General features: G+C 39.4%; 1 protein-coding gene across 50 annotated transcripts in view; it reads right to left on the reverse strand.

The window, feature by feature from the left end:
- The window catches only part of RIMS2 (regulating synaptic membrane exocytosis 2), a 737,322-nt gene that overhangs the window by 310,200 nt on the left and 411,023 nt on the right, over positions 1–16,099 (reverse strand). For all 50 annotated transcript variants that reach the window (XM_075125014.1, XM_075124984.1, XM_075124982.1 and 47 more), the window contains 2 exons: positions 9,609–9,655; positions 8,245–8,357 (listed from right to left, as the gene is read on the reverse strand). In XM_075125014.1, the coding sequence (XP_074981115.1) occupies positions 8,245–8,357; positions 9,609–9,655 (160 nt within the window). The remainder of the gene's footprint in view (positions 1–8,244; positions 8,358–9,608; positions 9,656–16,099) is intronic.

Below are 16,099 nucleotides of genomic sequence, written 5' to 3' on the forward strand. Positions count from 1 at the left end.
CCTCTATTCCAGGTCTACTCCAATGTCTTTAGCCTCACAGACTGGTCACAATCCTAAGAGACTGAATTGCTCCTACAATGAACTGAACACCCTCGACTCTCACTCACTGCAGTAGGAACTGAGAGCTGGGGTGCTTATCACAGGTTTGGTTGGGCCCTAGGTTAACAATGGTAATCCAACACAGATTCTCCTAAAACAATATTAGACATTACCATATGCCATTAAAGAACAATTCTAAAACACAGAGACAGCCTTTGTTAAAACAGGTTTTGTTTTTTAAAGCAATGCCACCTCCACAAATAAACCAACCAATAATAAATACCAACTTGTTCCAGTTTTTTTCGCTTCTTTCACTGAACCAATCAAATCTCATCTCCCTCAACAAACATACAGTCTATGCACATCATTATGACTAGTGCATCTATCAATCCCCTTTCCAGTATCCCACAGAAATTAATTTGTGATGAAATATATTTTTGTTATAATGTTTTTAACTGCTGAATATACATGGTAGATATAATGAGATGCATAGAGATATAATGGGGTTCAATTGTATAGGCAAATAATCATATACTTTATATCTTTTCTGCAGGGCTTCTCTATCTGGTGCAAAAGTGAGTAATTGTGATTTTACATATCTACTCATTTGTGAGTTCTAAAGAGCATTTTTTTCAATCTTTAATTCTAACCACCTCAGGACTGTCTCCAAGTTATTCTTTTCATGCAGCACTGAAGAAATAGCCAGAATGTAGTAATGAAACAAACAATACCAAGGCTCAAATGCTGTTTTTTTGGAGCAAATGAAAGCAAATACATTTAAAGGAAAATAAGTAAGTGAAATGTAAAGAGAAAGGCAGCAAGTAAAGCAAATAATAATGAAAAAAAATGACTACAACACATGTTACTTCCTGCAAAGAGGCCAAACCTCTGCAAAACATGGACAATAAATTATTCAAATTAAATTAGCATATGATAACATACACATTTTTTGTGTAACTACACAGAATTAGCCTATATGAAATATGCATTTGAACATGGCAAATATTTATGGAGATAGGAGTTTTTTATAAGGTAAGATCATCTGCTGATTCTCTCAGCCTTTTGGTGGAAAAGTGAGGCTAGTAACAAATTCCATTACTCCCTAATGGTCAATTCTGGATTTACAGTATATCCCCAGAGGACACAGCCTGTCTTTCCCGTTACAGAATAAGTATAGAGACATTAACTGCAACAAAGGGAAAATGAGAGAGGACCAAGAATACACAGGGAAAGAGAATGCAAAATATAGGGTGACTGCATCACACTCGAAGTGTCTAAATAACACTTATATTACAGCCCTTGAGAGATGAGAATCAATTCAGTAAACATTGCCCTCCAAAAACACACACTAAATTTTTTCTTACTTTTGTTTGGGGCATTGGGGAAAACTGAAATGCATAAAGTTAGGAACCTAACTCCACATTTAGACACCTAAATAATTGGCCCTTTTTTCTAAGGTGCCAAGTAGTCCGGGCTTTTATTAACTTTAATGGGAGTTGTGGATACACAGCCTTTTTGAAAATCTTGGGTACTTACTTTTAGGTACTGTGACAGGGTCGGGCTAGATGGCTACAGGAGAGTAATAGAAGGCAGATATATTAGCCCCAGGGTAAGTTTTCCCTGGGTAAGGTAACAGGGAAGGTTCCAGAACAATCAGGAATCTTCTGGAGACAATTAAGACAGGCTGATAAGAACACCTGCAGCCAATCAAGAAGCTGCTAGAATCAATTAAGACAGGCCCAAGAGACCCCGATCCAGGGAAATAATATGCAGGAGCAGATCAGGATATCCACTGATCTGACACCAAACCAGAAGAAGGAGGTAACTGAGGTGATCAACCAATACCAGGACGTGTTTTCAAACAAACCAGGCCGGACCACCGAAGCATATCACTACATTATCACAGACCCTGCGGCAAAGGTAACTTTAAGGCCCTATCAGGTCCCAGCAGCAAAAAGGGAGGAGATCAAGGCAGAGGTAAAAAGGATGTTGGAGCTGGGAGTTGTCGAAGAGTCCCACAGTTAGTGGTCAAGCCCGATTGTGTTGGTGCCCAAACTCGATGGCACCACTAGGTTTTGTAATGACTTTCACCGGCTGAATGAGATATTCAAATTCGATGCATACCCCATACCCCGTATCAATGAGTTAGTTGACCGCCTGAGCAATGCCCGATTTTTGACTACCCTTGATTTAACAAAGGGATACTGGCAGATTCCCCTTGCCAAAGATGTGAAAAAAAAGAGGGCATTCTCTACACCAGAGAGTCTGTTTCAATATACTGTTCTTCCTTTTGGACTACATGGGGCACCTGCCTCCTTCCAGCGTCTTATGGACAAGCTCCTTCGGCCCCATACCAGTTATGCAGCAGCATACCTGGATGATGTGATTATTCACACCCCCAACTGGGAAACCCACTTAGGAAAGGTGGAAGCAGTTCTGGACACGCTAAGACAGGCTGGCCTCACAGCCAACCCAGCCAAGTGTGCTATAGGGCTAGCCGAGGCTAAATACTTTGGCTACATCATAGGAAGGGGCATGGTCAAGCCCCAACTAAACAAACTAGAGGCTATCCAAAATTGGCCCTGGCCGAATCAGAAAAAGCAAGTCCGGGCATTCCTCGGTGTGGTGGGGTACTACCGACGATGTATTCTTCATTTTGATACCAGAGCGAGTCCCCTGACAGATCTGATAAAAGCCCGGGGTCCAGACATGGTGAAGTGGACAGATGCCGCAGAGAAAGCATTCTCTACTATGGATCTACAGACAGCCTTCTGCAGTAACCCCGTGCTTATAGCCCCAGACTTCAACAAAGAATTCATTTTACAAACAGATGCATCTGAAGTAGGATTGGGAGCTGTCCTATCGCAGATGGTCGGAGATGAAGAACATCCAATCCTCTACCTCAGCAGGAAACTCCTCCCGAGAGAGCAGAAGTATGCCGTAGTTGAAAGAGAGGGCCTAGCTGTGAAATGGGCCATGGAAACACTACGTTATTACCTTCTGGGAAGACGGTTTACCCTTGTGACCGACCATGCACCCTTCCAGTGGATGCAGCAAAATAAAGAGAAGAACGCAAGGGTGACCAGATGGTTCTTGTCCCTACAATCTTTCCAATTCACCACACAACACCGGGTTGGAAGCCACCATGGCAATGCAGATGGCTTGTCACGAGTACACTGCCTGACGTCCCAAGTTGCCCAACCCCGTAGTGTTGAGCAGAGCGGGGGGATATGTGACAGGGTTGGGCTAGATGGCTATATGAGAGTAATAGAAGGCAGATATATTAGCCCCAAGCTAAGTAGGTCCCTTTTCCCTGGGTAAGGTAACAGGGAAGGTTCCACAACAATCAGGAACCTTCTGGAGACAATTAAGATAGGCTGATTAGAACACCTGCAGCCAATCAAGAAGCTGCTAGAATCAATCAGGCTAATCAGGGCACCTGGGTTTTCAAAAGGAGCTCACTTCAGTTTGTGGTGTGCATGTGAGGAGCTGGGAGCAAGAGGTACTAGGAGCTGAGAGTGAGAACGCAGACTCTTGGAGGACTGAGGTGTACAAGCGTTATCAGACACCAGGAGGAAGGTCCTGCGGTGAGGATAAAGAAGGTGTTGGGAGGAGGCCATGGGGAAGTAGCCCAGGAGTTGTAGCTGTCGCACAGCTGTTCCAGGAGACACTCTAGACAGCTGCATTCCACAGGGCCCTGGGCTGGAACCCGGAGTAGAGGGCGGGCCTGGGCTGCCCCCCCCACAAATCCTCCCAACTCCTGGTCAGACACAGGAGGAGTCAACCTGGACTGTGAATTCAGAAAAACGGCCAAGCTGAGTGCTGCCGTGAAGCTCCAAGGCGAGCAAATCCGCCAATAAGAGCAAGACCCACCAAGGTAGAGCAGGAACTTTGTCACAGTACCTAAGTTTGAACATTTTGGCCAAGGAATATAGCAAGTTATGGGCTCAGGCAGCCTTCTTTGGTTTTATGTTTCAAGGGCCAAAATAAACCTCCAGACTCTTGGCATTGCCCAGTTACACAAACATAATACACAACATCTCATCCACGCTGATGCCAAAATACAGGTGAGAGCACACAAGATTTCACCCTCAGCATTTTAAAAACATTGTACACATAGAAGTATGCAGGACGCCAGCATCAGGCATAGCCAAAGTATGTATGAGGAAAATGAAATCCTGTCCATAGCACTGCCAAAATACATACAGTAGCATGCAGGAAATCAACCCCATATCAGTACTTTTGCTTTGTTGGGGCTGGTTTAATGTGTGCAGTTATGAACATTTTTTGCTGAAAGAGCAAGCAATAAACCAGCCTGCAGATAACAAAAATATATACTGTAGTCCCAAAATACTACCAATAAAAACTTTTAAAAATGGGTAGTGGAGTTTGGATAAGCACACGCAAATGCAGACATGTATCCACACTATGCACACCTCTAACAGAACTACAGAGGCCTCCATCAATCCCAGCAGCCCTCTGTTACAGCACATCCTACAACACACTAACTACCCTGACAATATCTGATAGTGTCTACTGGTATGGGAGGCCAGGCAACCTTCTATATCCTCCAAGAATTTTCCGAGAGCAGACAGGAAGCCATCACCACTTTTCCTTTGACCTTCTCTCTTACCCAGACCAGCACTATCCCTTGCACTTATCCACACACACACTCCTCTCACAATGCTCACACCTCCAACAGCATCTTCATATATCCTCCTTCCCATATAGACCCTGGATTCTGCAGTATTTTCCTTCCCAACCAGACACCATGCCAAACTCATTCTGAGTGGTTTTGGAATATTAGTCTTTCCCTCCCTCTCCAACACCTCAGTCTCTCCTGAGAGGAGTCAGATGGCTGCTCACCAACCTCAAGATCTTCAGAGCACAGCTGATGGAAAAAATAATTTCACAAAAAATGTTGAAGTTGCTTCCATTTCTCAGAATTCAAAATGGAACAATTTTTCATTTTTTTGCCAAAAAATAGCAAATATTTTATCAGAATTTTCAAAATTTCAAAAATTTGAATTTTGTTGCCACTTGCTCCAACTTTGGAAAAATTACTGAAAGAAAGAAAGAAAGAAAGAAAGAAAGAAAGAAAGAAAGAAAGAAAAGGTGAGTAAGGCAATATCTCTTATTGGATCAACTTACGTTGGTGAGAGAAGTCGGTCCAATAAAAGATATTACTTCACGCACCTTGTTTCTCTAGTATCTTGGGACCAACACAGCTACAACAACACGGATTACAACAGAGAAAGAAAGATGCCAACTCTGTAACTGATCGAAATTTCCTCAACTTCTGACAAGTCAATTTAGAGTGTCTCATTTCTCTTTTTGCCACTCTTTCACATTTCCAAAATTAAGTAACTTTTGGAAAGCTATGGTGGGAAAGATGAAAAAAGAAAAAGGAAAAGAAAAGAAAAAGTGTGTGTAAAGGGGAATCCAACTGATATCACTGCTTTCAGTGGCAAAAGGGACAAAGGAGGCTGAAGGGGAAAAAACAAAAATTTTGACATTTCAATAATTTTAGTTTTCAAAAAAACAAAACTAAATTACAATTTCAATACAAAATAAAATTAAGCATATTTCCATAAAGTTTTTTTACTCTCAAAAATGAAAATTTCCCATAAAATATTTTGTTTCTAATGAAACCCCATTTTTTTTTCTGGGAACATTTTTCAGTAGAAAAATTTTGACCAGCTCTATTTCAGACTAGGACAGCTGCTTGGTAAGTGCCACGCCTCTTCCCATGCACTGAATCTTCTAGGGTGACAGCAGACATCCCTATGTTCCAGGAAGCAGGGACTAAGCACAACCCACTACATCCATCACTGAAATATAAGGCCCCTGTGGCAGCTGCAGCAAAAAGTGGGCTGCGCAGGTAGCAACAAATAGGCTCTGCCAATCCATGATGATCGGAGTTGTGATTAAGAATACTTTATGGACAGACATACTCTACTTACATCTTTTTGAAGGAAAGTAAAATGAGGGCTGTAAGTATTTTCAGGTAGGGAGTGATCAAGGGAGATTTGAAGAAATAATAATTTTCATACTAATCACCTCCCTACCTTAACTTTCTTTCTGCTGGCAGCAAAAGATATCTGCTTTTCAGAAGTGTCCACTAATTTTAGGTGCCCAGTTTAAGAGAGCTAGAGCTTGATTTGTAGAGATACTGAACACTTGCAGCTTCCATTTCAGTCAACTGGAGTTGTGGATGCTCAGTACTCTGAAAATCAGCTGCTTTATTGATTAAAGCAGGGAAACAGTTCATCAGTAGACAAAGAAAAAGTAAACTAAACGTATGGATGAAAACAAAAGACAGGAAATAAGACTCTGTGTGACTCAGAGGGTTTGTCTATCACAAAGAAGGAAGAATTAAGTGGTTCCAGAAAAGGTTCTGTGAAAAATATTTGTGAAAGAAAACTCATTTTTGCTTGATGCATGATAGTACATAAGTCAGTCCCAAGAGTGCAAAGATTTCTCTGAATTCCTCCTAATGCCATTTGGTTTTCTTTGAGGGGAAGACATTTTAAAAAGAAAATATTTAAAAGACATTTAAATGTAGAGACTGAAAATAAAATTCATTAAAAATAGGCAAACATCAACCCTCAGTAATATAGCTTTTTGACATTTATTTTTCTTTTGGTGATTTCTGCAATTGCAGTGACTAAATCAGACCATTCCTCCAGATCCCCTAATATTAGCTCATAAGCAACCTGAGTTTTCATTATCTCAAAGTGTGACATCACAACAATCTGGAGAATAAACAGTATTACTCCCTCATCTAAAAAATCTCACCTTAAAGCTTTGCAAATTTTGTATTTAGCTACAGAGGGGGATGTTTCTGGAGTTAGGAAAGCCAGGAAGTCACTCTTGTCTTGTCCCCTGCTTTGAGGCCGTAGCTATGGCCATAATATTTTTTCTCTTTTACATATGATTGGCTAAGTCCTTTTTTATTTATATTTTCATTATGTTTTGCTATACTTGAAAATTTATTCTATATATTAATCCTTAAATAAAGAAACTTTAATGTTTGTATCTTTGATAACCCAAGTTTGTGTCTCCTTGTTCTTGTATTTTAAACTAGCGCAAATATTTTTGCAGTCTCCACACCTACTAGTCGCTCTACATTGAGGATATCTAAATCTCACTTTTCCAAATAATACAGTCTCTCAAAGTAGTTCAACAGCAGAGCAGTACAGGAAATTAAAGAAAAATAGTTACAGATGGTTGTGCTGATAAGCAAAACAAATAATGTCTCATCCACAGCTAAAAAGTAGCAGAACAGACTACTGACTTCACCGGAAAAAAATATTCACTCCCCTCATCTCTACATACCATTGCATCAGTTGTGAGAATTTTATGAACACTTTCTCTAGATTCTGTACGTATTTTTATATCACACTGATCATGTACCTATAAACATTTTTTAAAAAATATAATGGTGAGATTTTCAAATGTGTTCAACAGCGGCCTAACTCTGCTCCCAGTGAAATTACCAATAGCTTCACCATTGACATCAATGGGTATAGAGTTAGGCCAATGCTCAGCACTTTTGAAAATCCCACCCTGGAGTTCTAAATATCATTTGAGAGCATAAAAAGCCCCCAAACCTTTAGCTTAGTCCAAAAATCATCATTTCAGAGGATGTATTTGTGGATTTTTTGGATGAGCTTTGATCACAGTGAGGATGGGGAGAATGAAAGTGAGCACCATGAGGAATCAGTGGAGAGAACAGTACTCTTTAAATTGTTGAAAACATGGCCAAAATTTTTCACAGAGTGGATAGATGAGTGTCTGCGACTTTATACACATAAGCACCTATGTGTGGATTTTTCAAGTATTAACATCCATGCATGCGGTGAAAAATTTTGTCAAATGCATGGGTAAGAATTATTGCTCAAAAAGTGTGGGCACTCAATTGCACATATACAGCTGGAGGCAAGATTCAGGCACATTTGAAAATTTGGCCCTATACGTCTCAGAATATCACTCTTATAGCTTAATGGATATATTTAAATTCCCAATAGATGATGAAAAGGCTGCACTTTAAAAGGTATGCCCTGCCTAGACTGAGAAACATGGCACTAAAGAAGAGAACTAGGTTCTTACAAGAACTTTATTTTACAGCTAGCTGGCATTTTGCATAAAAATTGTGTATGTTATAAAAAGCAATATGAGAGGATTAAACAAATGTTTACATACTGAAAGTTGTCCAGACAAGAACTGTGGAACATCCCTCAACATGCCAGGACTCATGGGAGAAGTCACTGAAATAGATGGTCGGTCCATTTTTTGAGATTCAAATGAACTAGAACCTGAAATTACAAATAAATATAATGTATAAAAAATAATAACAATTAGTTGTTTTATTGAGCTTTATAGTCTCAGAGGTCTATAAAAACATTATTTCTGACATATTACAGAACACAATTATAGCCACACATACAATAAACATGGAGTATACGGTGGTGAAAACTGGAACCTTATTTTAATGTGTTCAGGATGACCGAATAGCTTGCAAGGAGAAAAGCAAAATGTAATAAAAACTAAGCTTTCAACATTCATGTCAAGCACATAGCATAAATAGAAAATTTCCATCTACTTATGACTGTGCGTTATGCTTCTCTGCTGAACATCCTCAATTCCCATTGACTTCACCGGAAGTTCAGGGTCCTCAGCACATTGCACAAGTGCTTGGCTCCTAATAGAATCAGACTCTAAATGTTGTTGCAAATTTTTTAAAAATAGCAGAATGAAGATGCTAGAGTTTGGGGATTTTAATCTGGAGGTTGCAACGACTTCTGCAAAATGGGAGATGACATGTTTGTGATGTTACAAGTACAGTAAAAGGAAGATATCATGTTCTTATACAATACAGAACACTGGATATTAATATCCCACATCTTACAAAAAACATAATGGATTTTATTGTAAGACTTAACTCACCAGTGAAGTGTTATTGTAGAAGCTTGTTCACATTACTACAATTAAATTTGTGCCACCACTTTAATTGGTGGTGTTTATTATAACAGCACAGTAAAACAGCCATAAAAAAGAACTCCAGCTGAAATCTGATACACAACATCTAAGCCAAGCCACAATTTCTTTTTTCCCCAAAATAGTGGTTTGGTCAGTTATACTGAATGGTCTAAATAAAACAGAAGTGTGCTTATTTCAAAATATCCATCTCCTAGGCCCAAGGTAACAAAAATGCCATCAAAATTGTTTTGTTTAATAAGGTTACAGTTGAAATGCAAAACAACAAAATACAGGAAATTAAACATTAGAATTGACATTCAACTCTTTATGCACACTATTTACCACTATGTTTTTCTTTTCCCTTTATTAAAGAGCAGCATGAGTTTATAAGAAAATGTCAACCTTAACTTTAAATTTCCTGACTTTTGACAGTTCATTATTAAACAGAGAGAGATAAAAAAGGTAGATGGGACAGATACGTAGACAGACAAAGAGACAAGAGTTACACTGAAAATAGATAACATCTTTTCAATCTGTGTTCACATAAGGGAGATTTAAGTTTTTCCTACTCAGTATATGAAACTTACTGGATTCCAGTTGTGCATGTGTACTGTCAGGTATTCTGGGAATATCCCTGTAAGTATGAAAAGCAAGACAGTTGGATCCTTTATCTAACAATAGTATTAAAACTTCTGTCAACTATAACACATTTCAAATCACCACATAGTACTTTGAGAAAACCATACATCTACTGGCTATTGTCAGCCACAGGGAATATTTACCTCCGCCCATTTATACATATCTATCTAGTTCAAAGTAAAGGTCTATGTAATCACTGTTTAATTAATGTAGCTGAGAATCCATAAAGTCACAGATACAGTGGCTGAGTAAATAAAATGAAAGAAAAAATACAATAATTCCAAAGTTAAGCACAAATTAGAACTGTAAGTTTGTTGTTATGATATAAACCACCTTAAACAAGTTGGGTGTCTCAGTGTGTCCATTACTAGCAGTGGTTATGGCACTGATAAAATATTACTGTAAAAGTGTAAAAGTGCGTAATTTTGTTTGACAACAGGACAAAAAGACAGAAACAGCCTGAATATATTATCTTCTAATATGTGATAACTATTCGCAATCAGTCTGGGTGTGAATTTACGCCCAAGTAAGGGTAAGGATTTGACTTGAATCCCCAAACCAGGATCTTCATTGTGCAGGCTAACACAGCAGACATAACTACTTAATACTGTTGCATGTACCTACTATTATATGAGGCAAAACGTCATGTCAGATGCAGCTCCATGTACCAACTATGTCATTTTGAAGCACTGATGTTCCAATGATTAAGTACCTCATTATGCCTACGGAACACAGATGTCTGTTTTCCCCAAGATGTGCGTGTATAACTTGCATTATATGTTGGTAAGAACAAATACTTTCAAAAGAACTATATGGCTATTTGGACAAAACAGGGTCAAATAAAGAGCTTCAGCTGTGAGTCAGACTAAAAACAACATTAAAATTAATTATTTGTGTTTAAATATGCTTGGTTTTGTGTATATAAAAGGGAAAGTGCAGCATTAAAAAAAATCTTTCTGGAAACATCTGGCATCTGACACAGTAAAACAAGTCTATTGTATGATTATCAAACACCCAATCTAGTAAAAAAAAAAAAATTGTACAGCCTTACCAAATGCTTCTTGAAGTATTACAGATAATTAGAAAGATACCCTTATTTAATGATGCAGGGATCTTTCTAAGCTCAGTGGTGCTGCAGTATGCTATAATCCAAATGCATCACAAGAGATGCAGCTGGCACAATAAATCATGTCTAAGGAAATGTTGCAGTCTATCATGTTAGTAAGTAAATGCATGTAAGGTACTTATTAAGGTTATTATATAAAAACATATTCAGGCTTTCACATATTCCACAGCCAAAAAATTTACAGCGTAATCTGCTCCTTGCCCTTTGGATCTGATTTGTGGTACAAAATCTAACCTGTCTTCTTTAGCACACAGGGTTGTGAATAAAACCTTGAAAATATGAACCAGCGTGAACAGATGAAGTAATGTCTTCCTGAGTCTACAGATAGCTGAAACAAGAAATCTGAAAAATATGAGTCTTCCATTCAGCCTCCCAAAATCTATAGCTTCCAAGTTCTGCGCAGCTACATATGTGACATTCCTTATGGATGAGAATCACCGATGTTCCTCACCCATCCTGCCCACCAGTGGTGGGGTTAGGACACAGAGCTGCAAAAAAGTTGGCAGCTGTGACTGGGGTAGGTATGCGTTGTGGGAGAGTGTCTAGGTATCACAATTTAGGTGGGTCGTTATTTGGGTATTTCTGGAGTTGGTGAAAGGGTGGGTCTGAAGGTTGTTGGAGTAAGTAAGTGTTGTCTGGAAGGGGGTAATGAGGGCAATGTGGTTAGCAAGCGTTGGGGGATATCTGAGATATTGGGAGTCTGTTGAGGATTAGGAAGGTTGAGAAGAGGTTAGCTGGGGTCACTAATGGGCCCTTAAACATTTGTCTCCACCAGACGCTCCTTTCCTATTTGGATCCAGCAGGGAGAATAGTGAGTGGAGAAGCTAAAAGGATAGTTTGCTGCATGCAGAGCAGGCAGAACAGCAGCCCCCTACAGCTGGAAAAAGCAACTGTGGGGATATTCTCTATATGAGAATCCAGCTAGGCTGCAAGAATGCATCACAGGGCTGCCTGATGTAACATGTAAGATATGTGACACTTGGCAGCCCTAGAAACCAAAAGTGACCAATTTAAATTATCAGCATTATTAACTGCTGCGTTGCTCACAATGTCAGTAGAAACATGAAGCCAATGTGCTTATCCCAAACTGTCTCCTATGCCTCCTCAGATTCCAAAAGCTCCAACTCTCCCTTACCAACTTTCCAAAACCTTCATCTGACAACTTCTACAATACCGTTAAACGTGTTGTGAATTCAAAAGTTTGTGGCATATTGCAAATTGAAAATGAAGGACCAGTTTAAAATAAATTGAATTTCATATAAATCAACACAGTACTGTACTGATTGTTCTCTCAGTTTCATATTGAGCTAAACAGACTTTTGTTAATTTAAATGAAGCTGGTGTATAATTACTACTCTACTGTACCAGGATGACACAGACTCTAGGGACCTAAGTAGCAACCTCCATTTTAGGAGACCACCCTAGAGTATCTCCAGTACAATTCAGTTTTCAGAGTAACAGCCGTGTTAGTCTGTCTTTGCAAGAAGAAAAGGAGTACTTGTGGCACCTTAGAGACTAACCAATTTATTTGAGCATGAGCTTTCGTGAGCTACAGCTCACTTCATCGGATGCATACCGTGGAAACTGCAGTAGACATTATATACACACAGAGACCATGAAACAATACCCCCTCCCATCCCACTGTCCTGCTGATAATAGCTTATCTAAAGTGATCCCACCCCACTGTCCTGCTGATAATAGCTTATCTAAAGTGAAATGATCACTTTAGATAAGCTATTATGAGCAGGACAGTGGGGTGGGAGGGGGTATTGTTTCATGGTCTCTGTGTGTATATAATGTCTACTGCAGTTTCCACAGTATGCATCCGATGAAGTGAGCTGTAGCTCACGAAAGCTCATGCTCAAATAAATTGGTTAGTCTCTAAGGTGCCACAAGTACTCCTTTTCTTAGTACAATTCAGTGTAATTCAGCTATATATTTATTAGAACACTATCTTTAGTAGGCAATCAATTTTCCTTTTTTATTCAGCTCTTAATTTGCCATTTAAGGTGTGTTTCACTGTATGCACATTTGATAGGATACTTAATAAAATATATCATGTTAGGCCTTGGTTTAGACAGTAGTTCTCAAACTTTTGTACTGCTGACCGCTTTCACAAAGGAAGCCTTTGAGTGCGACCCCCCCCCTTATAAATTAAAAACACTTTTTTATACATTTAACATCATTATAAATGCTGGAGGCAAAGCAGGGTTTGGGGTGGAGACTGACAGCTCGTGACCCCCCCATGTAATAACCTCACAACCCCCTGAGAGGTCCCAACCCACAGTTTGAGAACCCTTGGTTTAGAGCTCTCACCTGCGTTAATACCAGGTACATATATTAACATTTTAAAAAACTGAAAAAAGCTTCTGCACTTGAGCAATAGCCAACTATCACTCAATAGCAGCTCATCTATTAGTATTCATTTTGAGAGAGTGAGGGGGACAAGCCACATGCAGAACTTATTAATTCATTTCATTTGTGGAAGATCTTCCTGAATCTACCACCATTTCCCTCTCCTTTACTATCCTAACCTATTATCTTAAGCCTCCATATTAGGCAACCCATTGTCCAGTGAAGGGGAACTGAACACAGCTCTCACTGGAATATGTCCACACACTTTGAATGTCAGAGTGGGTCACTTAAGAGTTCCACAAGATGCTCACTTTCTCACACAAGCTAATTCCCAGGCTCTGCCAGTCTGGACAGCTCTGGCAAAAGGCAAGGTCCGAACTTGAATTTATCACATGGCTGAACAATGCACTGCCATGAGAATGCCAAAAGAAGCCCCACAGACTATCTTAATAAACAAACTGAGAGATAGACCTTGGGGTCAGGGTAGTTAGAAAGGTCCTGCAGGTACAATGTGAGATATTGGTGATTTTAACTGAATTAATGGCCTTTTAAAAGACTTGGTCAGGTCTGGAACCTCAACTCTGAATCCTTCCTAATTCTGCATTGATTATGATTTGACTCCCATTAACAGAACCTGGCCTTATAGATTTGTGTCTGCTTGGATTCAACCCAGTAAGACGCATGTTGTCCAGTCACAATCTGGCTATGACTGGAAATCTTCCAATACCACCTGACAGAATGATATTTCCAACACATTAGCTGGAATCTAGTAAGAAAAGTTTGTCAGATTTAAGTACAACCAAAACTGAACTATAACACAGTTTTAGTCTCAAATTCCAAACACTACCTAAATCTAATCTGGATCTAGATCCCAAAACAGTCTCCTTGGCCTACCTGTAGATGAGACAGAGAATTAATCATGTGAGGGCCAAGTAAGTACCTGAAAAGTGAAACCAATCATTCTGAATTAGGACCTCACCTATAAACCCACTCAGATTAGCCACTGGAGTACTGGGGATGAAATACGTCATCTCCTCTGACAGGCCTGCAGCAACACACCCTGCCAGGGGAAAGTGAATAGGAGTCTAGCACGCAGAACAGGCACCTCAGCTCTGCCCCTGCTCAGTTCTTCGGCCAATGCAGCACACTGTTGTTGACATGGGGAATGAGAAAAAGGAAAAGGAGTACTTGTGGCACCTTAGAGACTAACAAATTTATTTGAGCAAATAAATGTGTTAGTCTCTAAGGTGCCACAAGTACTCCTTTTCTTTTTGCGGATACAGACTAACATGGCTGCTACTCTGAAACCTGTCATCATGGGGAATGAGGGTATCGTGAGAACTTACATCATCTTCCTAATGCAATTACAGAAAAATTGTTCTGGTGACAGCGTATGTGGTGTCAGGGTCAATAAGGGGACATGATGGGGATGGGGAACAACAGCAGAGAGGAGATGGAGCACGGGGGAAAGAGGACACACAATGATGGGAGAGCACAAAAAGAAAAGAATGAAATGAATGACTTAAGTTTGGGGTGGGGATTGTATTTTAGCTTCTTTAGGCTGCCACCATGAACTATAATGCTCGCTGAAAGAAACTGAGATATAAAACTTACTCCTATCTGAAAAAATGTGAATCCTCCCCATCTGAAAAAGTGTGCATGTTAGTGTGTGCCTTATCATTTTTAATGAACATTTTTACAGCTTCCCAAAGTGTCCTAAGTTTTTTACGGAACAAACAGAAAGATCTAGTCCTTGCCTTTTGCAATCTAACATATATGTAAGACACATTCTCCCACCCTACAGACAAGACAGACATTAAAATCTTTGATCATTATTAAATTAAGCTTTAACACAAAATATCCTCAAATTAAACCCATACAAATACTGTTACATGAAACTGAACCCACATGGAAATATCCCAACTGAAATATCAAACCATATTACATTTTTTCTTTGGAATTTTGGTTATTCATCACCATGACATTCAAAGATCACTAATCTGTAGTTTGAAGCTAGAGGAATTTTGTAATTATAAACTCAAAACCAAAGAGATATCATCAGATACACAGAGCTATATGAAACAACATTAGATTCAATACAAATTATGCAAAGTCATACACCTAGGGAGAGGAAATAAATTAGGGAGGTAATAATGCCCCTCTTCACAGCCATGTGGAATAATTCATATACTACTGGGACCCACAGGCTAGGAAAAATATAAACATAATAGAGAAGATAAAAAGAGTAAAGAAAATGATATAAGCATGGAAGAAGAAAACATATAAAGAGAAAATGAGGGAGCAGGAAAAGGAGGACATGACCACCATCTGTAAATACCTTTAAGGAATTGTATAAATGAAGGAAAGGAGTTATTCACAGTCTCTAAAGACAAAGCAAAGAGAAATGGCCTGAAGCTAAGAAAGAAAATGTTTAGGCTAGATATTAGGAAATAAGTCTCAAAGGTAAGAGCAATTGGGCAATGCAATACACTAAATAGGAGGTGGGAGAACAGTTTAGATAAGACATTAGAGTTAATTATGTACTGAGTTGTACTAATGCTTCACTGAGGTATCTCATGTGCTAGATGCTAACCAATCATTTATTAGACCGTCTATTCACAGCTGAGCAAGAAGAAATCTGATTTCACTACATGAGAGAATACTTCCTATGCATTATATTATCATTGTACACATTCTGGCAAAAACTCTACATTGCAGCATATCAGGAAATGGGTCCGGATTCATTATGGGTCATACTTCGACCGATCCATGTGTGGATACAAAAGTATGGAGCAGAGACAAGGAACAAGTTGCTTCCCCTAAGCAGGAGCCAACAATAATTGCAGTGCCTGTACTGCCCTGGGCAGGGATTTGCCATCCATTGAGGAGAGCATATTCTGGATCCTCTCAAGAGGTGATGTAGCAGGTATGTCCAACCTGTGCATCAAGAAGCTCCAA

The sequence above is a fragment of the Caretta caretta genome, chromosome 2, assembly GCF_965140235.1.
Source record: "Caretta caretta isolate rCarCar2 chromosome 2, rCarCar1.hap1, whole genome shotgun sequence".
NCBI lineage: Eukaryota > Metazoa > Chordata > Testudines > Cheloniidae > Caretta > Caretta caretta.